This window comes from Camellia sinensis, chromosome 4 (assembly GCF_055761805.1).
Source record: "Camellia sinensis isolate YWXY chromosome 4, ASM5576180v1, whole genome shotgun sequence".
NCBI lineage: Eukaryota > Viridiplantae > Streptophyta > Magnoliopsida > Ericales > Theaceae > Camellia > Camellia sinensis.
This window is the reverse complement of record NC_138964.1, coordinates 212829992-212846955: the sequence shown is the minus strand read 5'-3', so window position 1 is coordinate 212846955 and position 16964 is coordinate 212829992. Positions and strand designations below refer to the sequence as shown.

Below are 16964 nucleotides of genomic sequence, written 5' to 3'. Positions count from 1 at the left end.
TTAAACCAACACTTAGTACTCCTCAGCCGAAGTAATTATATAGGCTGAAGAGTGGTTGGCTGGAATAAAAAAACTCTTGTTACTCTTCAGCCGAAGTAAGTGTGAGGCTGAAGAGTGGTTGGCTGGAATAAACTAACTCTTGTTACTCTTCAGCCGAAGTAAGTGTGAGGCTGAAAAGTGGTTGGCTGGAATAAACCAACACTTGTTACTCTTCAGCCGAAGTAAGTGCAAGGCTGAAGAGTGGTTGGATGGAATAAACCAACTCTTGTTACTCTTCAGCCGAAGTAAGTGTGAGGCTGAAGAGTGGTTGGCTGGAATAAACCAACTCTTGTTACTCTTCAGCCGAAGTAAGTGTGAGGCTGAAGAGTGGTTGGCTGGATTAAACCAACACTTAGTACTCCTCAGCCGAAGTAATTATATAGGCTGAAGAGTGGTTGGCTGGAATAAACCAACTCTTGTTACTCTTCAGCCGAAGTAAGTGTGAGGCTGAAGAGTGGTTGGCTGGAATAAACCAACACTTGTTACTCTTCAGCCGAAGTAAGTGCAAGGCTGAAGAGTGGTTGGCTGGAATAAACCAACTCTTGTTACTCTTCAGCCGAAGTAAGTGTGAGGCTGAAGAGTGGTTGGCTGGATTAAACCAACACTTAGTACTCCTCAGCCGAAGTAATTATATCGGCTAAAGAGTGGTTGGCTGGTAAGTATAGTTTAACCAACCAAAAACCGAAATAACACTTGGAGTAATAGAAGACATTACAAATGCAAGCATACACACAATAACCGAAATAAGAGAAGTAAAATTTTCATTGCAAGAGAAGTCATTACAAGGGGGCTTAGTTCGGTTACAAAGGAGAAAAAGTAAAAAATCAAGAGAAAAGTTCATCAATTTCAGCGTCGAAAACCGCATCGGCATCAACTTGAAGACCGGTCTCCAGAGGGAGCTCATTCACACTAGGGTGAGCCACTTCGGCTACGGTTCCACTGGGAGGATCAACAGTTAGGTCTTCAGCAGTGGGCACCGACCGAACTGGCTGGTCCACTTTTTCGGCCGGAGTATCTTCATCAGAGGCATCATCAGAGTCAGAGCCTTCCAAAAACTGTTGTTGCAGAGCAGCCGCGTACTCCGCCAGGGACTTCGGTATAAAATAATCTGGAGGGTTGAAGACCTCGGTCTGTTGATCTTGACCGAGCTTCTCCACTGCCGCCCTCCAGCCGCATTTGAAGAACAGCTCCTTTGCAGCGTCACATTGTTGGGCGTAAGCATCCTCTGCCCTCTTGAAACCTTGTTTCTCAGCCTCCTTCGCCTTCTCCTTCATTTCGGCGTCTTTCTTTCTTTCAAGCTTTACCAGCTCACGCAAGTACTTGTCCTTCAGCACAATGACAGTCTTTTGTTTCTCGGCCTCGGCCGAACTAACCATTCCGGTCAAGCGACCGACCTCTCCTCGTAGTTCGGCCATTTCCTTTCTGGCTTCTTCGAGCTCGGCCGATTTCGCCTCTGCTTCGGCCGCTGCTTGCCTAGTCACTTTCCTCAGCTCCAGTACCTTCCTGTGGGTGATCTGGTTTTTCTGAATAGCCTGCCAAAGCAAACAACTTTCCTTTAAACCGAAGAAAGAGTTTAAAAGAAAAAGAAACATAAACAGAAAAGCAACCGAAATCACTAACCAGAATCATGGATTTTGTAGCAGACCGGATGGACTTCAGCTCGGTGGTTAACTGTTTTTGATGATGTTCCATGTCTTTGGGCAGACACACGCTCTTGGCCAGGTTGATGGCCAACAGGTGGTCTTTCTCAGCAACGACCGAGTCTGTGTCTAGAATGTCTCGGTCGTTGAAGGTTAATTTCGGTGCCCAGCAGCCGATGGTTCGGTCGGAAGACTCCGGTTGGGGGCTCGGTGGTAAGCTCGGCTGAATAGGAGTTTCTTCATCAATCAAAACCCGTTCGGGTTCGGAAGTTCGGGCACGCTTGGTTCGGCGGGAAGAGGATGGCTGTTGGGAAGGAAGGGCGACAACAGCAGGCTGCGGTTGGCTGGGAGGCGCCACTTCGGGCCTAGCTGTTTCGGTGAGAAGGGCCCTGACTCTGCTCCTTTTCGCCATCTCTTCTTCTACGGTTAGAGGGACAAGTCTTATCTCGGGCAGAGTTGGGTCCAGCTCCGGTGCCTCTTCAAGAAGGAAGTCAGTCACCCTTGCTTTTCGGCGACCGCTGTAGCGATAGGTCGGCTCAAAATTTAGTAGCTTGGCCCAATCTCTTTCTTTAATCCGGAATGCAGCTCGCAAAACTCCGAGGTTGGGATAGCTATACAGGGAATGGAGATGGGCGAAATCTGCAAAAAAGAGAAGTGTTAGTTCGGCTAGTAGACTAAACAACCGAGATAACTTACAAAGCAGAAGACCGAAGTAAAGTTACCAGGCTCTCCCATTTTCCAATTTATAGGTCGGCCAGGAATTTGAGCTTGAAAATCCTCAAAGTTCCCAGAGACCCAAAAGAAATCATCATCGTTAAGATCTTTGTCCGGAGTGTGCTTGATTATCTTCTCTCGGCGACGGCGAATTCTAAGGTAGTAGACCCACCCAGCATTCTTGGAGCCGATAGAGTATTGATGAAAGATCTCGGCTAGACCAAGATTCAGTCCGGTTTGGTGGTTTAATGCGGCTATCCCCATTATAATACGGTATGTATTGGTGGATAGTTGGGTGGGACATAGCCTAGTCTGTCTAAGAAATTCGCAGATTAGCGGTTGGACAGGAAACCGTAGACCGGTTTCTATTATGGATTGAAGGGTAAAGGGCACGAAGCCTTCATTGTTCCAGGGGGTAGCATCTTTTTCGGCCAACGCCAGATGGACATCATCAGGAATCTGGTAATCTTGCCTAAATTCGGCCAGGCCACCAGGGGTTTCGACTAAATATCTATACTTACCCGTTTATTGTATAATTTATGAATAAATTATTTCGGTACAAAAACTAGGCTCAGTAGCTCGGTTGAGCACACGCAGGAGTGCCTGGGCAACCTAAGTCTGCAAAGTAGAAAACAAAGGGGTTAAGCACAGATCGTTGGACCGCGCTACAAATTATAAGCAAGATATACAAATCCTACTTCGGTTTAGTGGGCTGGTTCTACCTCGGCTCGTCGGAAGGTTTCTTAGCTCGGTTTTGAGCAGTTTAGACCGGTTTAACGTCTGGGGGCAGCTTTCTGAGTTCGGTCTAAAAAACTAAGAAAGCTGGTTTAGTCCCAAGGCCTAAATCGGTTGCGGTGTGAGGAAAGTTGCTCCGGCTGAGCCCCTAGGGGCGGCTTTCTGAGTTCGGTTTCAGAACTAAGAAAGCCGGCTTGGCCCCCAAGGTCTTACCTCGGTTTGAGACCGAAGTACCTAGTTCGGTATGTGCAAGCTTATTCGGTAATCTTATCTTGGCTAGAGTGATTCAGGATAAACTACTGGCATTCCTACAAGTTCTAGCTCGGTTATTGACTACAGAAATCTACATATTAGGGGCAAACAGAATCCTAGTTCGGTCGCAATGTGATTTTGGATCTAAGGCTTGTTTTTCTACATAACAGTTCATACACATACAAGTTCTACTGGTTTCTTCATAGAAAGTACTAAATTAAATTAGAGCTAGAAGAAAAATGTTTTGCAAAAGCAAGCAGAGCATGGAAAACGAAATATGAAAGCAAAACAAAGGAAAGGAAAAAGGATTGCTTACCAGGAAAAGATGAAGCAGAGGACAGGAGCAACGGAACCAATGAAGAACACAGATTCAGGAGGCTCAGAGGCTGGAGAAGCAGAGGCACAGAGAGAGAAGAAGATGAAAACAATAGAGTAAATGATTCCAGAATCGAAAGGGCTGTTTTGTGTAAAAGGGAGAGAGAAAAAGGCGGCAAAAAGAAGCGGGAACAGTACAAAAATTCTGAAGGACGGCGTGACAGTTGGCCACAGCTTATCAGAGCTAGCCACGTGTCACTGGAATTGGAAGCGTTACAGTCGCTGTGATTGAAGAGACGTTTTGACCGGACATAGTGATACCCGAGGTAAACTTAGCTCGGCTGGAAAGGCTAAAGGGTTTTTAGCTCGGCTGGAAAGGCTTAAGGGTTTTTTAGTTCGGCTAGAAAGGCTAAAAGGGTTTTTTAGCTCGGCTGAGAAAGCGTAACAAACTCTAGCTCGGCCAAAAGGCTGGTAATCTCAATCATGTTGCACAGATGGAATTAAGGGGCAATTGAGAGGGTAATTTTTGGGAAAAATTGGGCCGAGCTGAGAGTTGGGCATTGAGGCCCAAAACGCGAAGGACTACGTAAAAAGGCCGTACTGAATACTCCGGCCTAGAGGGCAAGGTTACTCCGGCCCTGGGGAGACAAAGTTACTTCGGCCCAAGGAGGTGAGTTTATTCCGGCTCAAGTAGAGATAGTTGCTTCGGCCCAAGGAAGAGTAAGGCTACTCCGGTCCAGAGACAACTCGGAGTAAGACCGGTTTCAGAGTTAGTCCGGTCGCAGTATGTTCTGGGAAGGCCGGTGTCGGAATTAGTCCGGTCGTGACTTACAATGGTTAGGTCGATCAGAACTTGTTACTTGGAAGTTTGATTTAAGCACACCAAGGTTGAACAGGGGCAGCCGAAGTAATGAGTTAAAAGGAGAAGACCGAGCTAAGGATAGTTCGGCCTTCTCTGTGGCTCAGCATAGCCAGTGTTATTTCGGCCGTGTGGTAGTTCGGCTATGGAGAAAACCATCCCACTTGGTTTAAGCAGTGGGGGAGGGTGTGAAAGGATAAGCATTATCCTTAAGAATATGAATCCTAGGAGGACTCTACATGGAGAAATACAAGTCCTACTAGGATTGTGCCATATGAAACTTATAAAAGCTTAAAAGCATCACCTTGGAGGAGGTAATTGAACACAATCTTTCTGAGAACTTAGAGCTTTGTCTACTTGTCAAGTTTTTCTGACTTAGGCATCGGAGAGGTTTCCGGCACACACCCGCCGGCTAGCTCACGTTTGTGTTTTCAGGTGACGAAGCGACGTCGTACGGAGAAGCGTGGACTTGGTCAACAGGATTATACGAGGAGAATTATTTCCTCCCCGTACAGAAAGCATGAAAGATAAAAAAATTGGATTAAGTTTTATAATATCTCCTTATTACCAAAAACAAAAATAAAAAATAAAAAATTGAGAGAGGAGGGAGGAGGAGTGTTGTTGAAGGGAGAAGGTGACTCGTAGTATGATTCTGTTTTTGTGGGGTCCATAGGTATGCTACGTGGAATTCCAATGTTTTTAACCTATCAACAATGGTTTAGATCACTAAAAACTATATCACTAATACCACTAATACATTGGGAATGACAAAAAATAAATAAAAAAATAAAAACAAGGCATAGAAAGTGGCCGGGGCCTACTGCCACATCATTAGTGCTCTCTTTAGTGATCCATTTTTAATGCTCTCAAGCATTTTTCTTTAACCTATTTGTGATGTGACAATGGAAATTTTTTTTAGGAAAAAGCCTCGGACCTTCAACTTGGAGACCCACATTATCTCTAAAATAGATGTGTTTGATTTATGTGTATTTTTATTTGTTTTTTTTTTTTTTTCCTCTCCCTCTCACACAAGATGATATGGGGGTTGTACGGGTAGAATTTTTATAGGAGTGTTAGCGGGTGTTTGGTAAATTATTATTTTAGGAGGTTAAAATTTTTATGCTTTGGAAGATAGTTAGATTTTTTTGTAATTAGATGTGATGTTTGTGAGATAAAAAGTAAAATGACTATGAGTTTGATCTGACATTTTATCTTACTGACTATTTTAATCTATTTTATCTTTTAGTATTATTTTAGCCAAAAAAATTAAAAAATTGCTTCCCAAACACTCCCTAAATCATTGTTCAAATTTTTAACATCCGATCGACTTAGAGTTGGAAATTGATTAGATTAATTCAATTGATCACTTTTGTATACTTTTAATTGAGAAGTCAGGATTAATTATTGTCCTAAGTAAATATTAGGGTTGAAAATGAGTTGAATTAAGTTAAGTCGAGTAATAAGTTGTTTAAGTTTGATTTGATAATTTTAATGAATTTAAAAATATATTTAAATTTGACTTCTTGTTATATAACGAATTGATTTCAAATGAGTTTTTAACGAGTCGAATATGAGTTGAGTTTAAGTAACTTGGGCTGTGTTTGGTTAGACTTTCAAAGTGTCATTCCACCCTTTAATTTCAGTATGGTGTGTTTGTTTACAATTTTCAAAAATTGATTTCACACTCACTTTTCAAAACATGTCTACCCGATCATCCACCCGGACGTCCAGCCAGTTGACTGAAACAATGTTCATGTTTGTTTGTTTGTTTTTTTTTTTTTTTGCACCTGTTATTTTTATATTTTAAATAAAAAATATTTTGAGAATTTTGTTAAATTTTTTAATGAGTTTTGAATAGAATTTTGGGTTGTGTGTTTGGTTATGAGTTAAAATTTTTTAAATCAAATATCATATGTCACATAACTCAATTCAAAACTTATAACCAAACAAATTTTCCACACTTAAATCATAATTCCAAAACTCATAAACTCAAAAGACAACTTCTCAAATCATAATTCTAAAACTCTATCAAACGCAACCTTGGTTTTTTTTAAGGGTAAATTATACTAATAGTCTCTATAGTTTGGGACTCGTGTCACTTTGGTCCCTGACTTTTCAATTGTGACACATTTGACCTTGAATTTTGAATTTTGTTCCAAAAAAGGACAATTGAAGATGTTATTGTTTAATTTCAATGGCAAAATCGTCAATTTAATAAAATATAAACTAATTTGACAAAAATAAATGTCAAAAAATATTTTAAATTTTTAAAAAATTATTTTTATCCACCAATGATAAAATTATGTAAAATTGATAAAAACTAATAAAAATTACATGATTAATTTTTAAAAATTAATTTTACATGATCATTATTCAAACATATAATAAAAATTAATTTGGTAAAAAAAATAAATAAATGTTTAAAAGTTTATCAATTTTGCATAATTTTATTTTTAATAAGTAGAAATAATTTTTAAAAATTCAAAAATATATGTTTGACATTTATTTTTGTCAAATTAGTTTATATTTTATCAAATTGACGATTTTATCCTTGAAAAATCTAATAATATCTTCAATTGTCCTTATTTGGAACAAGATTCAAAATTCAGGGTCAAATGTGTCACAATTGAAAAGTCAGGAATCAAAGTAATACAAGTCCCAAATTATAGAAACTATTAGTGTAATTCACCATTTTTTTATAGTACATATAAATTGTTGAATAATAAGTTGTTCAAATTTGACTTAAAAATTTACCAACTTAAAATTATGTTCAAATTTAATTTATTTACATAACGAATTGATCTCAAACGAACTTTTAACGGGTCAAATGCCACTCAAATTCGAATAGCTTGATTCGTTTAACACTCTTAGCAAAGATTGATTTTTTACTTTCTGATTAAAAAGTCTTTGTTAAGTTGTTTAATTATTTTTTATTATGAATTTTTTCTTGTAATGGTTGTTGGTGTTGATACTTGTGTTGGGTATGCAGTTTGTCTTGTTAAATTTTCTGATGATTAATTGTCTAATTAATATAATTTATTTTAATATTTAAAAATGTTTTTTTTTTAGTTGACAAAAAAAAATCAATTCAAAGATAGGATGAATTTAGTTTTTAAGTTTTTAGGAAGTGGCCGAAGTTTAGACCCTATAAATTTACGTAGATACCATGGATGTTTGATTGTACTAATCTAATATCTTATTTAGTGAAAAATAAAAAAGATTACAACAGTATGATTTGTTGTATATAATTTGAACTAGTTTTATTTTATTTTATTTTTTTTATAGTGGATGATATTTTATTTTATTTTTTTTATTTTAGCTATGATTTTTATCAAAATAAAGGCTTAATGGTCAAATTTAAAATTAAATAACAAATGACAAATTTTTTTTTTCAAAAAACTAAATATATCAAAACTACATCGTTTTGCTTCAATTTGAAATCCCAATTGTCAAATTACCAATAAGATAATACTACAGAAAATCTGAATTGTTGATTCCGTTCAAGTCTTCTAGTTTTCTAACGCGGTACAATTTGAAGAAGTTCCCATACTTGTTTATAAAACATCTCATTTTATTATCATATGTAGAAACAAAATCATACATAAGAGTCGTTCATCAAGGAGCATATGATGCACATTAGCATCATTTTATATTTGGGGAATACTTTAATTAGTCCTAATTAATACAGGACTCAAATGACAAAAAAGAATTGCAACTGCATAGTTTTTACTCTAGGTGATCATGTGGCCTAATTGACATAAAAATAGCAGCATATCGCCGGAGTTGTCGCTCACTACCTCCATTCTCCACCACACCATTCACCAGACCCCTAGTCCTCACCACGTAACGCCGCCAAGCTAATTGCACATTCACAGCTGCCCAAGTCCTCCAATTGGATGAGTAATATCGCGCTGTTCGCTTGAGTCTTTCATTTGCAAATTTGTAACGGAAGTGATCAGTAATGTATCGAATATGGTTTGCATCAAGCCCAAACGCTTCAGTTGATTCAAGACAAGTGAATGTTGCGGATGAGGCAGGAAGGCGGTCCATGAATGGGCGGCGAAGACACCATGATAGTAGCTCATCTCCCAAAAATCCTCCAGGCTCTAGTATGCTTGTGGCGACTATGCCTTTGCTGAGATTTTGGCTACTTTTTACATGTCCGTGAACAATAAACACGATTCGTTGGACAGGATCTCCTTCTCTGATGATCTGCCCCGTCAACATCAAAATGTCAGAGAAATTTAACTAGAAATGTTTCTAATAATAATTGTAAAATTTTGGACCTTTTCATCTTTGGAGAACACAAGGAGCTTCACACGGTCGCAGATATTGTCAAGGATAAGATCGTCCAGACTCTGGAAGATAGGTACCTAAACATACCAACAATGCTACATAAGTTATTAATTCAATGAATTCTTTTGTAAAATTTCCAGAGGCAAGGGGCAAGTGGGGTCAATTGCGCCCATTATAGAATTTTTTATTTTTACTTCTAATCTTAAAATATTTCCATTTGCCCCCTCTAATTTCATAATTGCCCCAAACCTTGTACAAATTGTCTTCTTGAATGGCTTTCAATTGCCTCCCTTATTTTTGTTATTTTGCAAAAACAAAATTTAAAATTTTCCCCTATTTCTTTCCTTTCTCTCCCTATTTCCTCTCTTATTATCCAATAACACCATCTTGCTAAAGTAAATTTTCTTTTCGTGCTCTCTAAAATTTTTAAGGCAGTACACAATTTGTGAGGTCTCTCGTCTCTCACTAGTCAATTAGGTGAAGTTGTGCTTCATCTAATTTTTAAAATGTGTTTCCATTATTTCTATCATTCAATGAGTGTATGTGGATCTCCTACGATCATGCACAGGGTAAGTTCTAGGCACTCCCATCCCTTCTAATCCTTTTGATCCACATCAAAAACAAAAGACAAAACATAGACAATTACTCCCTTCCCAATTGAATTATTTCACAAGCATGGTAAGATGGATTGGGGGTAGGTAATACCTTTTTGATGAGATCAAGGCAAAGGTAGCGCTTAATTTCCCGACGGAGGCCTTCAGGCAAGTCTTCTATCAATTCCATCTCATCTTCTCCTCCCATGGCTGCCCATTTTTGTCGTTCAAAATGTCTCACTCTCTGTCGCAGTTGAGATGGCAATTGTCTCCTCTTCATCCACCATTCCATGTCTCTACATCTCAACTGCATTTTTCTCTTCTTTGCCATCACAGCATGCAAAAACACCTTCAATTTATACAGCAAGCACCATTTCATGTAGTCCTCTTTGGTAGACCATGCTTCATACCCCAATCAAGTTAAAATTAAAGAGAAAAAGATATCCACAAACCAGTCACATAATACTACTTAATATGGCGTGGACCCTAATGTATAAGAAGTCATTTACATAAATGCACCAACCAAAGAAAAATAAAAAATAGACAAGTTTCGTCTCTCATTTACCCAACTAATGAGATTGCTCATTGAATTGGGATGGTGATAGCGAAATTGCATTTTTTATGCTGAAGTTTTACACCAATAATAAGGGGACAAATGACTATTCCGTCTTATAAATAAGAGACAAAGTGATCATGTGTCTCTCCATTGTCAGAAAGGTGCACTACCTAGTCTATAGATATAATTTCTTCCATTTAGGTAAGGCCAAAAACACTGTAGGACCCACATCTTGTTAGTGTTCTACAAATAGTTTTGTGCATGTAGAAATGCCGAAATAAAATAAAATGTCTAGGAAATAGAAAGTAGGCACATCATGTACTTGGATCAACAAGATTTTTCATAAGTGAGTCCTACGAATAAATCTTGTAAAATATTGTCCATTCATGTAAATATTTTATCAATTTTCTCTGTCCAGTTTCTATGTTAGTAAGTGAACCTAATAAAATAATTAATGTTCAAAGCTTACTTAACAAAGAAGGGGATTGGAGAGGCAAGTGAATTAGGAGAGGGGGAAAAGAGAATTTTAAGTTACCTGAATATTACCGATCAATAGAGTGAATAGCATTAAGCCACTGAGCACAATACATATACTGAAGATGACTTCCAGCCAGTTACTTGTTGGCTCAAGATCATTGCCAAATGTGCTGCCAACCAAAACCCAAGAATTTTTAAGTGTGGTTGTCATTTCAAGAACATTTGTGGACAGAGAGGCTTAATATAAGCACGTGTCTGAATCTCTTTAGACTATGTTTGGATCATAAATTTGAGTAGGGATTTTAAAATAAAAAGAAAAAATGTGAGGCAAACGTGAATGAAATATAAGCGGGTTTTTTCTCCATTTTCCTTTCCTTTGCGAAATCTCACGGTCCAAACACAGCGTAAAGGAACTCAAGAGTAATCATTGGAGTTTCTTAGGCTTTGTCTCCAATTCCAAATGCTATTTTTAGTAGTTTTCCTACTCGAGAAAATATTATGCAACAATCTGTTCCATAGAAGAAGTGAATGGATGTTCTAAGCACAGCATGTGAGTTGCAAAAATTTTTAAATCTAGTCCAAGCACAGGCCACTAAACAGTAACATTTAAAACTATATATATATCCAAGAAAACTACCTAGAAAAATGCCTAAACTTTTCTTATCTTCCAAACACAATCAAAAAATGAAGATTTTTCTCCCTTGTGCTGAGAAAAGAGGGAAATTTAATTTAAGTGGTATAAACAATTAATCATGATCTTAATCAATTACCTGAGGGACATTAAACCCCAAAAAATGGGATATAGAATCTTAATAGACAGAGAATTGCTAGAAATGACTGGAAGAGCCCATTTGTAGATCCCATAACGATACGGTCCATTGACATCCAAGCACAATGGCTTTCTGACCATAGTTGTTGAGTTACCACCACATGGATTTCCAACTGTGCCTGCCGGTAACAGAAATTGGTAACAAATCTCCTCGGAGCACGACAGGGAGAGCTTACATTTGCTTTTCATGTGGCATTGTTGCCTTAGGCATGACGCTACGCGTTGAATCGCAAGGACATACCAACATCCTCCGGCAACCTTGAAGACGAAATTAGGATTTTATTATACGAGGCCAACCAATGATGTCTCTATAAATTTTATTCAGTAAATCATTCAACAAGTTGCTCAATTTGAATTTTTTTAATCGTATAGAACCCATAAAAATTAGCTTCCAAATTACCCAGATTTTAAAAAAAAAAAAATTTAGCACAAATTCATCGAATAATCCACCAAAAAAAGCTCTTAATGAAAGAAATTAAATGGATTGAACTAACCAAATATACAGTGAGTAATAATAATTACAAAACATATAGGTCTGCATAGACACAATGAAGGGGTTCTAAAAAAAACATATTTCATATTATTTTCAAGTCATGTAATGGTCTTTAATCATCATTTTGTAAACAATTCAAAAATTGTGCAACTTTATCCTTAATTTTGGGCTATGCTATATATTTCATAGTCCCTGTTTGTTGCAACTCTAGGCAACTTAAGACCTAAGAACAAAACTTACCAAACACTTTGCCGGGTCCTTCCAAAACAAAAATAAAATAAAATAAAGCCATAAGTAAGAAGGAAAAAAAACAGAAAATTCAAAGAGAAATTTCATAACCTGAAAAGTATTAGAGGGAAAGTTTGAATCCTTCTTTATTGTGAGGGTTATTTTATTTTTCCTGTAGGCTTAGTTTTGTGTCCTTTGGTGAGAGTAGTTAATTCTGATTATTTTTGTGCTCCTTATAGGATGTGTGTTGAGCTTCATTGCATGTCTTTTTTTCTTTTTTTGTTATAAAATTACTTACTTATTCAAAAAAAAAAAAAGAAAAAAAAGCAAACCATAAAGTCAACAAGGCAATTCCATTTGATTTTTGGTCAACTTATACAATTTTACCACAAATTCAATGCATTACACATATTTGAAGAAAAATCGTACATATACGTTAAAAATCTAAGGGACCATGGTCAGCCTGGACCGCAATAGCCCTGTTTGGTACGACTTATTGTAAATTAAGAATTGATAATCAAGAAGTAAAAAAATAAAAGCTCCTCTTCCCAACTTTCTAGATAAGTAGTTTTTCCCAATTTAGTTAAGCTATTTTTTCTTAATAAACAGTAAGCAGAAACTATACCAACCAGTTTGACACACAATTCGAAATTAAAATAAGCTATAAACATCCAAATGTAGTTCCGTCAAACAAGATAGAACGAAAGTGACATGAAAACTTGCCGATGTTATATGGAATGAGAGGCAATGAAGCTTAGTTAAGATGGGACTTACATGAGAGGCAATGAAGTAGGCAATGAGATTAAGCCCAAAACCCCACCAAATGGTCCCAAAAATGTAACCCGTGACTTTCTGCATCCTTCTCATTAAACAAATGCTGTGATAAACTTTTGGGAGGAATTGGAACAGGAACATTAGCAGAAGTATTGTCATTATCAGCTGTACCTCATCTTCTCTGATCAATTTTGGTACAATTAACCAAAATATAGCCTGCCCAAAAAAATATGAAAGCAAAGGAAAGGGAAGTGGGAAAAATAAGACAACAAAATTATTTATAGTAAAGTTTTCTTATAAAAAAAATTATTTAGAAATTGTAAATAAAACTAAAGTAATTTGTAAATAAAAAATTCATACAAATAGTTTTACAAGAATGATTGAGTAATGAGTAGTGGTATTTTAGAAATTGTAAATCACTTTATTGGGATTTTGATCTGAAATGAATGGATACAACTACAAAAAAAAAAAATAATAATAAAATAAAAATTAATAATAATAATAATAATTAATTAATTAATTAATTAAGGTTTTAGAGACTAAAATTTAGTGATGAATTATTATCTTTTTGAGATCAAATTTTTTATCTCAAAAAACAAACCATTTTAAGACCAAATTATTTTGTCCCTAAAAGTGTATTTATTAGTGACATTTTTAAAATTTTATCACTAAAAACTTTATTTTTGACTTTCCATGACGACCTTTTAGCGACTATCCTCACAACGATAGAAATTGGTTCCTAAATATCTTTTGCAATAAAATTTTCACTTTTAAAGACTAAATACTCTTATATGTTGTAGAGCATGTCATTCTATATAAATTTTTTGTACAAGTTTTTATTTATATATCATTACTTATAATAATCTTGAGGTTATGGGTTCAAGTCTTGGGACAACCATTTTGTGTACCATTCCAAAAGTTAGGTATATACTTAATATTTTCTCTCCCAAACACACGTTAATATGTACTATTTAAGCATTGTTTTATATCATTACTCATAAGATAAAGTAGAAGAAATATCATAATTGGTTGTAAAGCAGAATATCTGTTTGGTTTGCAGTTTTCAATTCTTTTTTTTTTTTTTTAAGTAAATTGTTTTCACATTTTAATCATTTTAAAATTTTTTTAAATACACTTAAAATGTACAAAATCTTTCAAAAACTCATTAATACAAAAAGTATATATAAAAAAAAAAGTCAATACATTTTGATATTTTGTTATATTTAATGAATTTTTTAAATCCTTTTTTACGAATTATATATTTTTTTAATGTATCTAAATTAAGTAAATCTAAATAGTATAAAAAAATGATTAAAATGTTAAAAAAATTCATCAAAAATGCAAAAAATACTACTAAAAACTCATAAAATTATTTTTAAAAATTTCAAACCAAATATAGTGTTAAAAATTCAATACTTAAATGTCCAATTAAGACATTTTTTAATAATTATAACATTATTGATCACATTTGATTGTAGAAATTATGCTAATTGTCATCTAGGGGTGTTTAAAGATCTGAATCACTTGAAAAAATCGACCCAAATAGCACGACTCAACCTATTATAAGCGGTTTCAAAACGGGATTATTAAAACAAGATTCGTGGTAGGCTCCCATAGGCTCAAAAATATTCTTCAGTCTATGATTGGACTGAAGGGAAGTCATTCCCTTCTGTTTAACCCTTAGTCTTTCACCGCGTCTTATCTCCTTCCAAGGCAGACATTTTTTTTTTATTGTTATTTCATACTTATTCTCATCCTTTCTCTTTCGAACCCTTTGGTCTCCCCTTCTCTTATTTCAACCCTCTTTTCTCTCGCTCTTTCGATTCGTCGCTGTTAGACTTTCAACATTGTCTTCCTCTCACTGTGTATTTCACCCTCTCTAAGAAATCCTGTCTCTCTCCTAATCTCTTTTATGTAAAACCCTTCTTTCTTCTCTTAATCTCCCTCTACTGGTAGCAATGGTGTTAATCGACGTTGATAATAATGCTCAAATCTGTGAGATGATGCTCAAATTGAAGCGAAGTTGGGTCTCTATACTCTTAGATCTGTTTTTATATTTAATATTTTAAGATCTATCTTTATACCCTCATATTTGTTCTTTTCATTTCATTTACTTTCACTGACCGAATCGACTGTCAATTTAAATGGTGAGTCGCGGTCGACTTCGAATGTATTCTCAATCGGCAGCGAGTGACAAGTTTGCAAAACTGATATGATTGGTTCGGCTGGCAAGCAGAGGGTACATCCGACTGACCCGTGAACACCCTATCGTCATCGATTCTTCTAAAAATATAAAAATCGATTGAGGCACAAGTTTTCTCATGTGAGGTGGCTCAATGATCAATTTATGTCCATAAACTTTGCACTCGTTTAGCATAATAATTTGAGGTTAAAATAGTCGCACACAAAAAAAGACAAAATACGTTAAAAAATTAATAAAACAAAATATTCATTCAAATTATAAATAATTTTCTTTTTTTTCTCACAAAAATTTAAAAAACATCAAAAAATCTATTTTCAATAAGAGTTTTTAACTTCAAACTAAAATAGTAAAAATATCAAAAACATCAACCAACGTCCCAAACCAGTCTTTTATTAGTTAAGTGTGCTTACCTGAGGAATTGGTAGAATGACGAAGGCATCGAACCAGAACCCTTTCAAGGACCTAGCATAGTGAGAAGCGATCGCACGTGCATCCCACACGAGTATCCCACACCCAACCACCATTGATTCCCTCGACACGTACGCCAACCGAAACTGAAGCCACAAGTGACACACGTGCACAGCGTCCACACACGTGCGAATAACCGTCACAGTTGCCGCCAACCCACCGTCCATGTACAAACACGGCACACCACCATGCCCGATGGATAAAACATAAAAGAACAGAGGATCAACTGCCAAGGCCATGCCACGTGCCAGCAAAAAAGCCCGGTTCAGCCTCTGCACCCGCTTGCTCCGGGGATCCAAAACCCGCCCGAAAGGGCCCGAAGGCAGGGTCCGTTTGGCCCGATTCTTCCCGGCCTTTTGCCCAGACCGGAATTGAATCGGGATTAGGGAGGAACCGGCCGAAGCCTCCCATTCAGGTTGGTGAGCCCGGTCGCAGCTGGTGGAGTGGAAAACCGGGACGCCGACTTGAGTACAGGCGTAGCATTCGATTGAGTTGGAGATTGGGCTGTTGTCTTCGTCGACGTCGTCGTTTTGATCGGAAGACGAAGTTCTTCGTCGTCGTAGAATTGGAAACCACCTGTGGATCAGTCAAACCAAAATGAGTGAGAAATGAATTGAATTGAAAGATGAATGAAATGAATTCATTTGGTTAATTAAAAAAATAATGATAAAATATATTATATATAGAATTATCATTTATAATCATTTCATATGAGAATTTAAAAAATTATTATTCTATCATATTCCAATTCATTTGAATAAGAAGATGAGAGCTTGAGAAGTGTAGGGCTTTTGACCTTGGAAGGGTGTAGTCAGAGATAGAGGGCATGGTTGGAGAGGAACCATGTGATGGGATGGGATGGGATTGAAGGAGAGATGAGAGAGAGAGAGAGAGAGAGAGAAGAGGGGTCTGTCATGTAGTAGCACATGAAGGAAGGTGGGTGTGTGTCGTAGCGAAGGGACGAACAACCACTTACGCAACGTCGTGGTTGTGGGGGCTTGGATCCAGTGACGTTGGGTCCACTATTGATCAAGTATCCTTAGAAGAATCACATCATGCCTCTAATATTATAAGCAATCATGCTGCAGACGCCAGTTGGGAGTAACCCCCACCTACACCTACACCTGCACGTGGGGGTTCAAGAGAAGATGAAAAAAACATAAAATTTTTTTTTTTAGCCAATCAGCACTCACTGGGTACTGAGGGTCTCTCCTATTTTTCTATTACAAGAAGTTATTTGACAGTTTTTACACATGATCGCATGATATTTTAGATGTGTTACAATTGATGAAAGGGTATATATTCATGATTTTGTATAGGAACATTAAAAACGACAAGTCTTTGATGATACATGATAGACCTTAGCAAGTGATGACTCTGGACCACCAAAATTTAGAATTTTTAAATCATTGAGTAGGGGCTTATATGATTAATTTTATGAATACTGTAGCTATACAATTCTATTGTCACATGATTAATTAATAATTGGTTTA

At 36.6% G+C, this 16964-nt stretch overlaps 1 protein-coding gene across 1 annotated transcript; it reads right to left on the bottom strand.

Moving 5' to 3' along the window:
* Positions 1 to 8104: 8104 nt before the first annotated feature.
* LOC114308169 (cyclic nucleotide-gated ion channel 2) lies at positions 8105 to 16512 on the bottom strand. Its single transcript, XM_028253700.2, has 8 exons — positions 16268 to 16512; positions 15414 to 16047; positions 12801 to 13016; positions 11247 to 11563; positions 10535 to 10646; positions 9556 to 9792; positions 8841 to 8927; positions 8105 to 8766 (listed from the first exon to the last, which is right to left on the bottom strand). Exons 1-8 carry the CDS (start codon positions 16297 to 16299, stop codon positions 8281 to 8283), a joined length of 2121 nt encoding a protein of 706 aa, XP_028109501.2. The 5' UTR covers positions 16300 to 16512; the 3' UTR covers positions 8105 to 8280.
* Between the last annotated feature and the right edge of the window lie 452 nt (positions 16513 to 16964).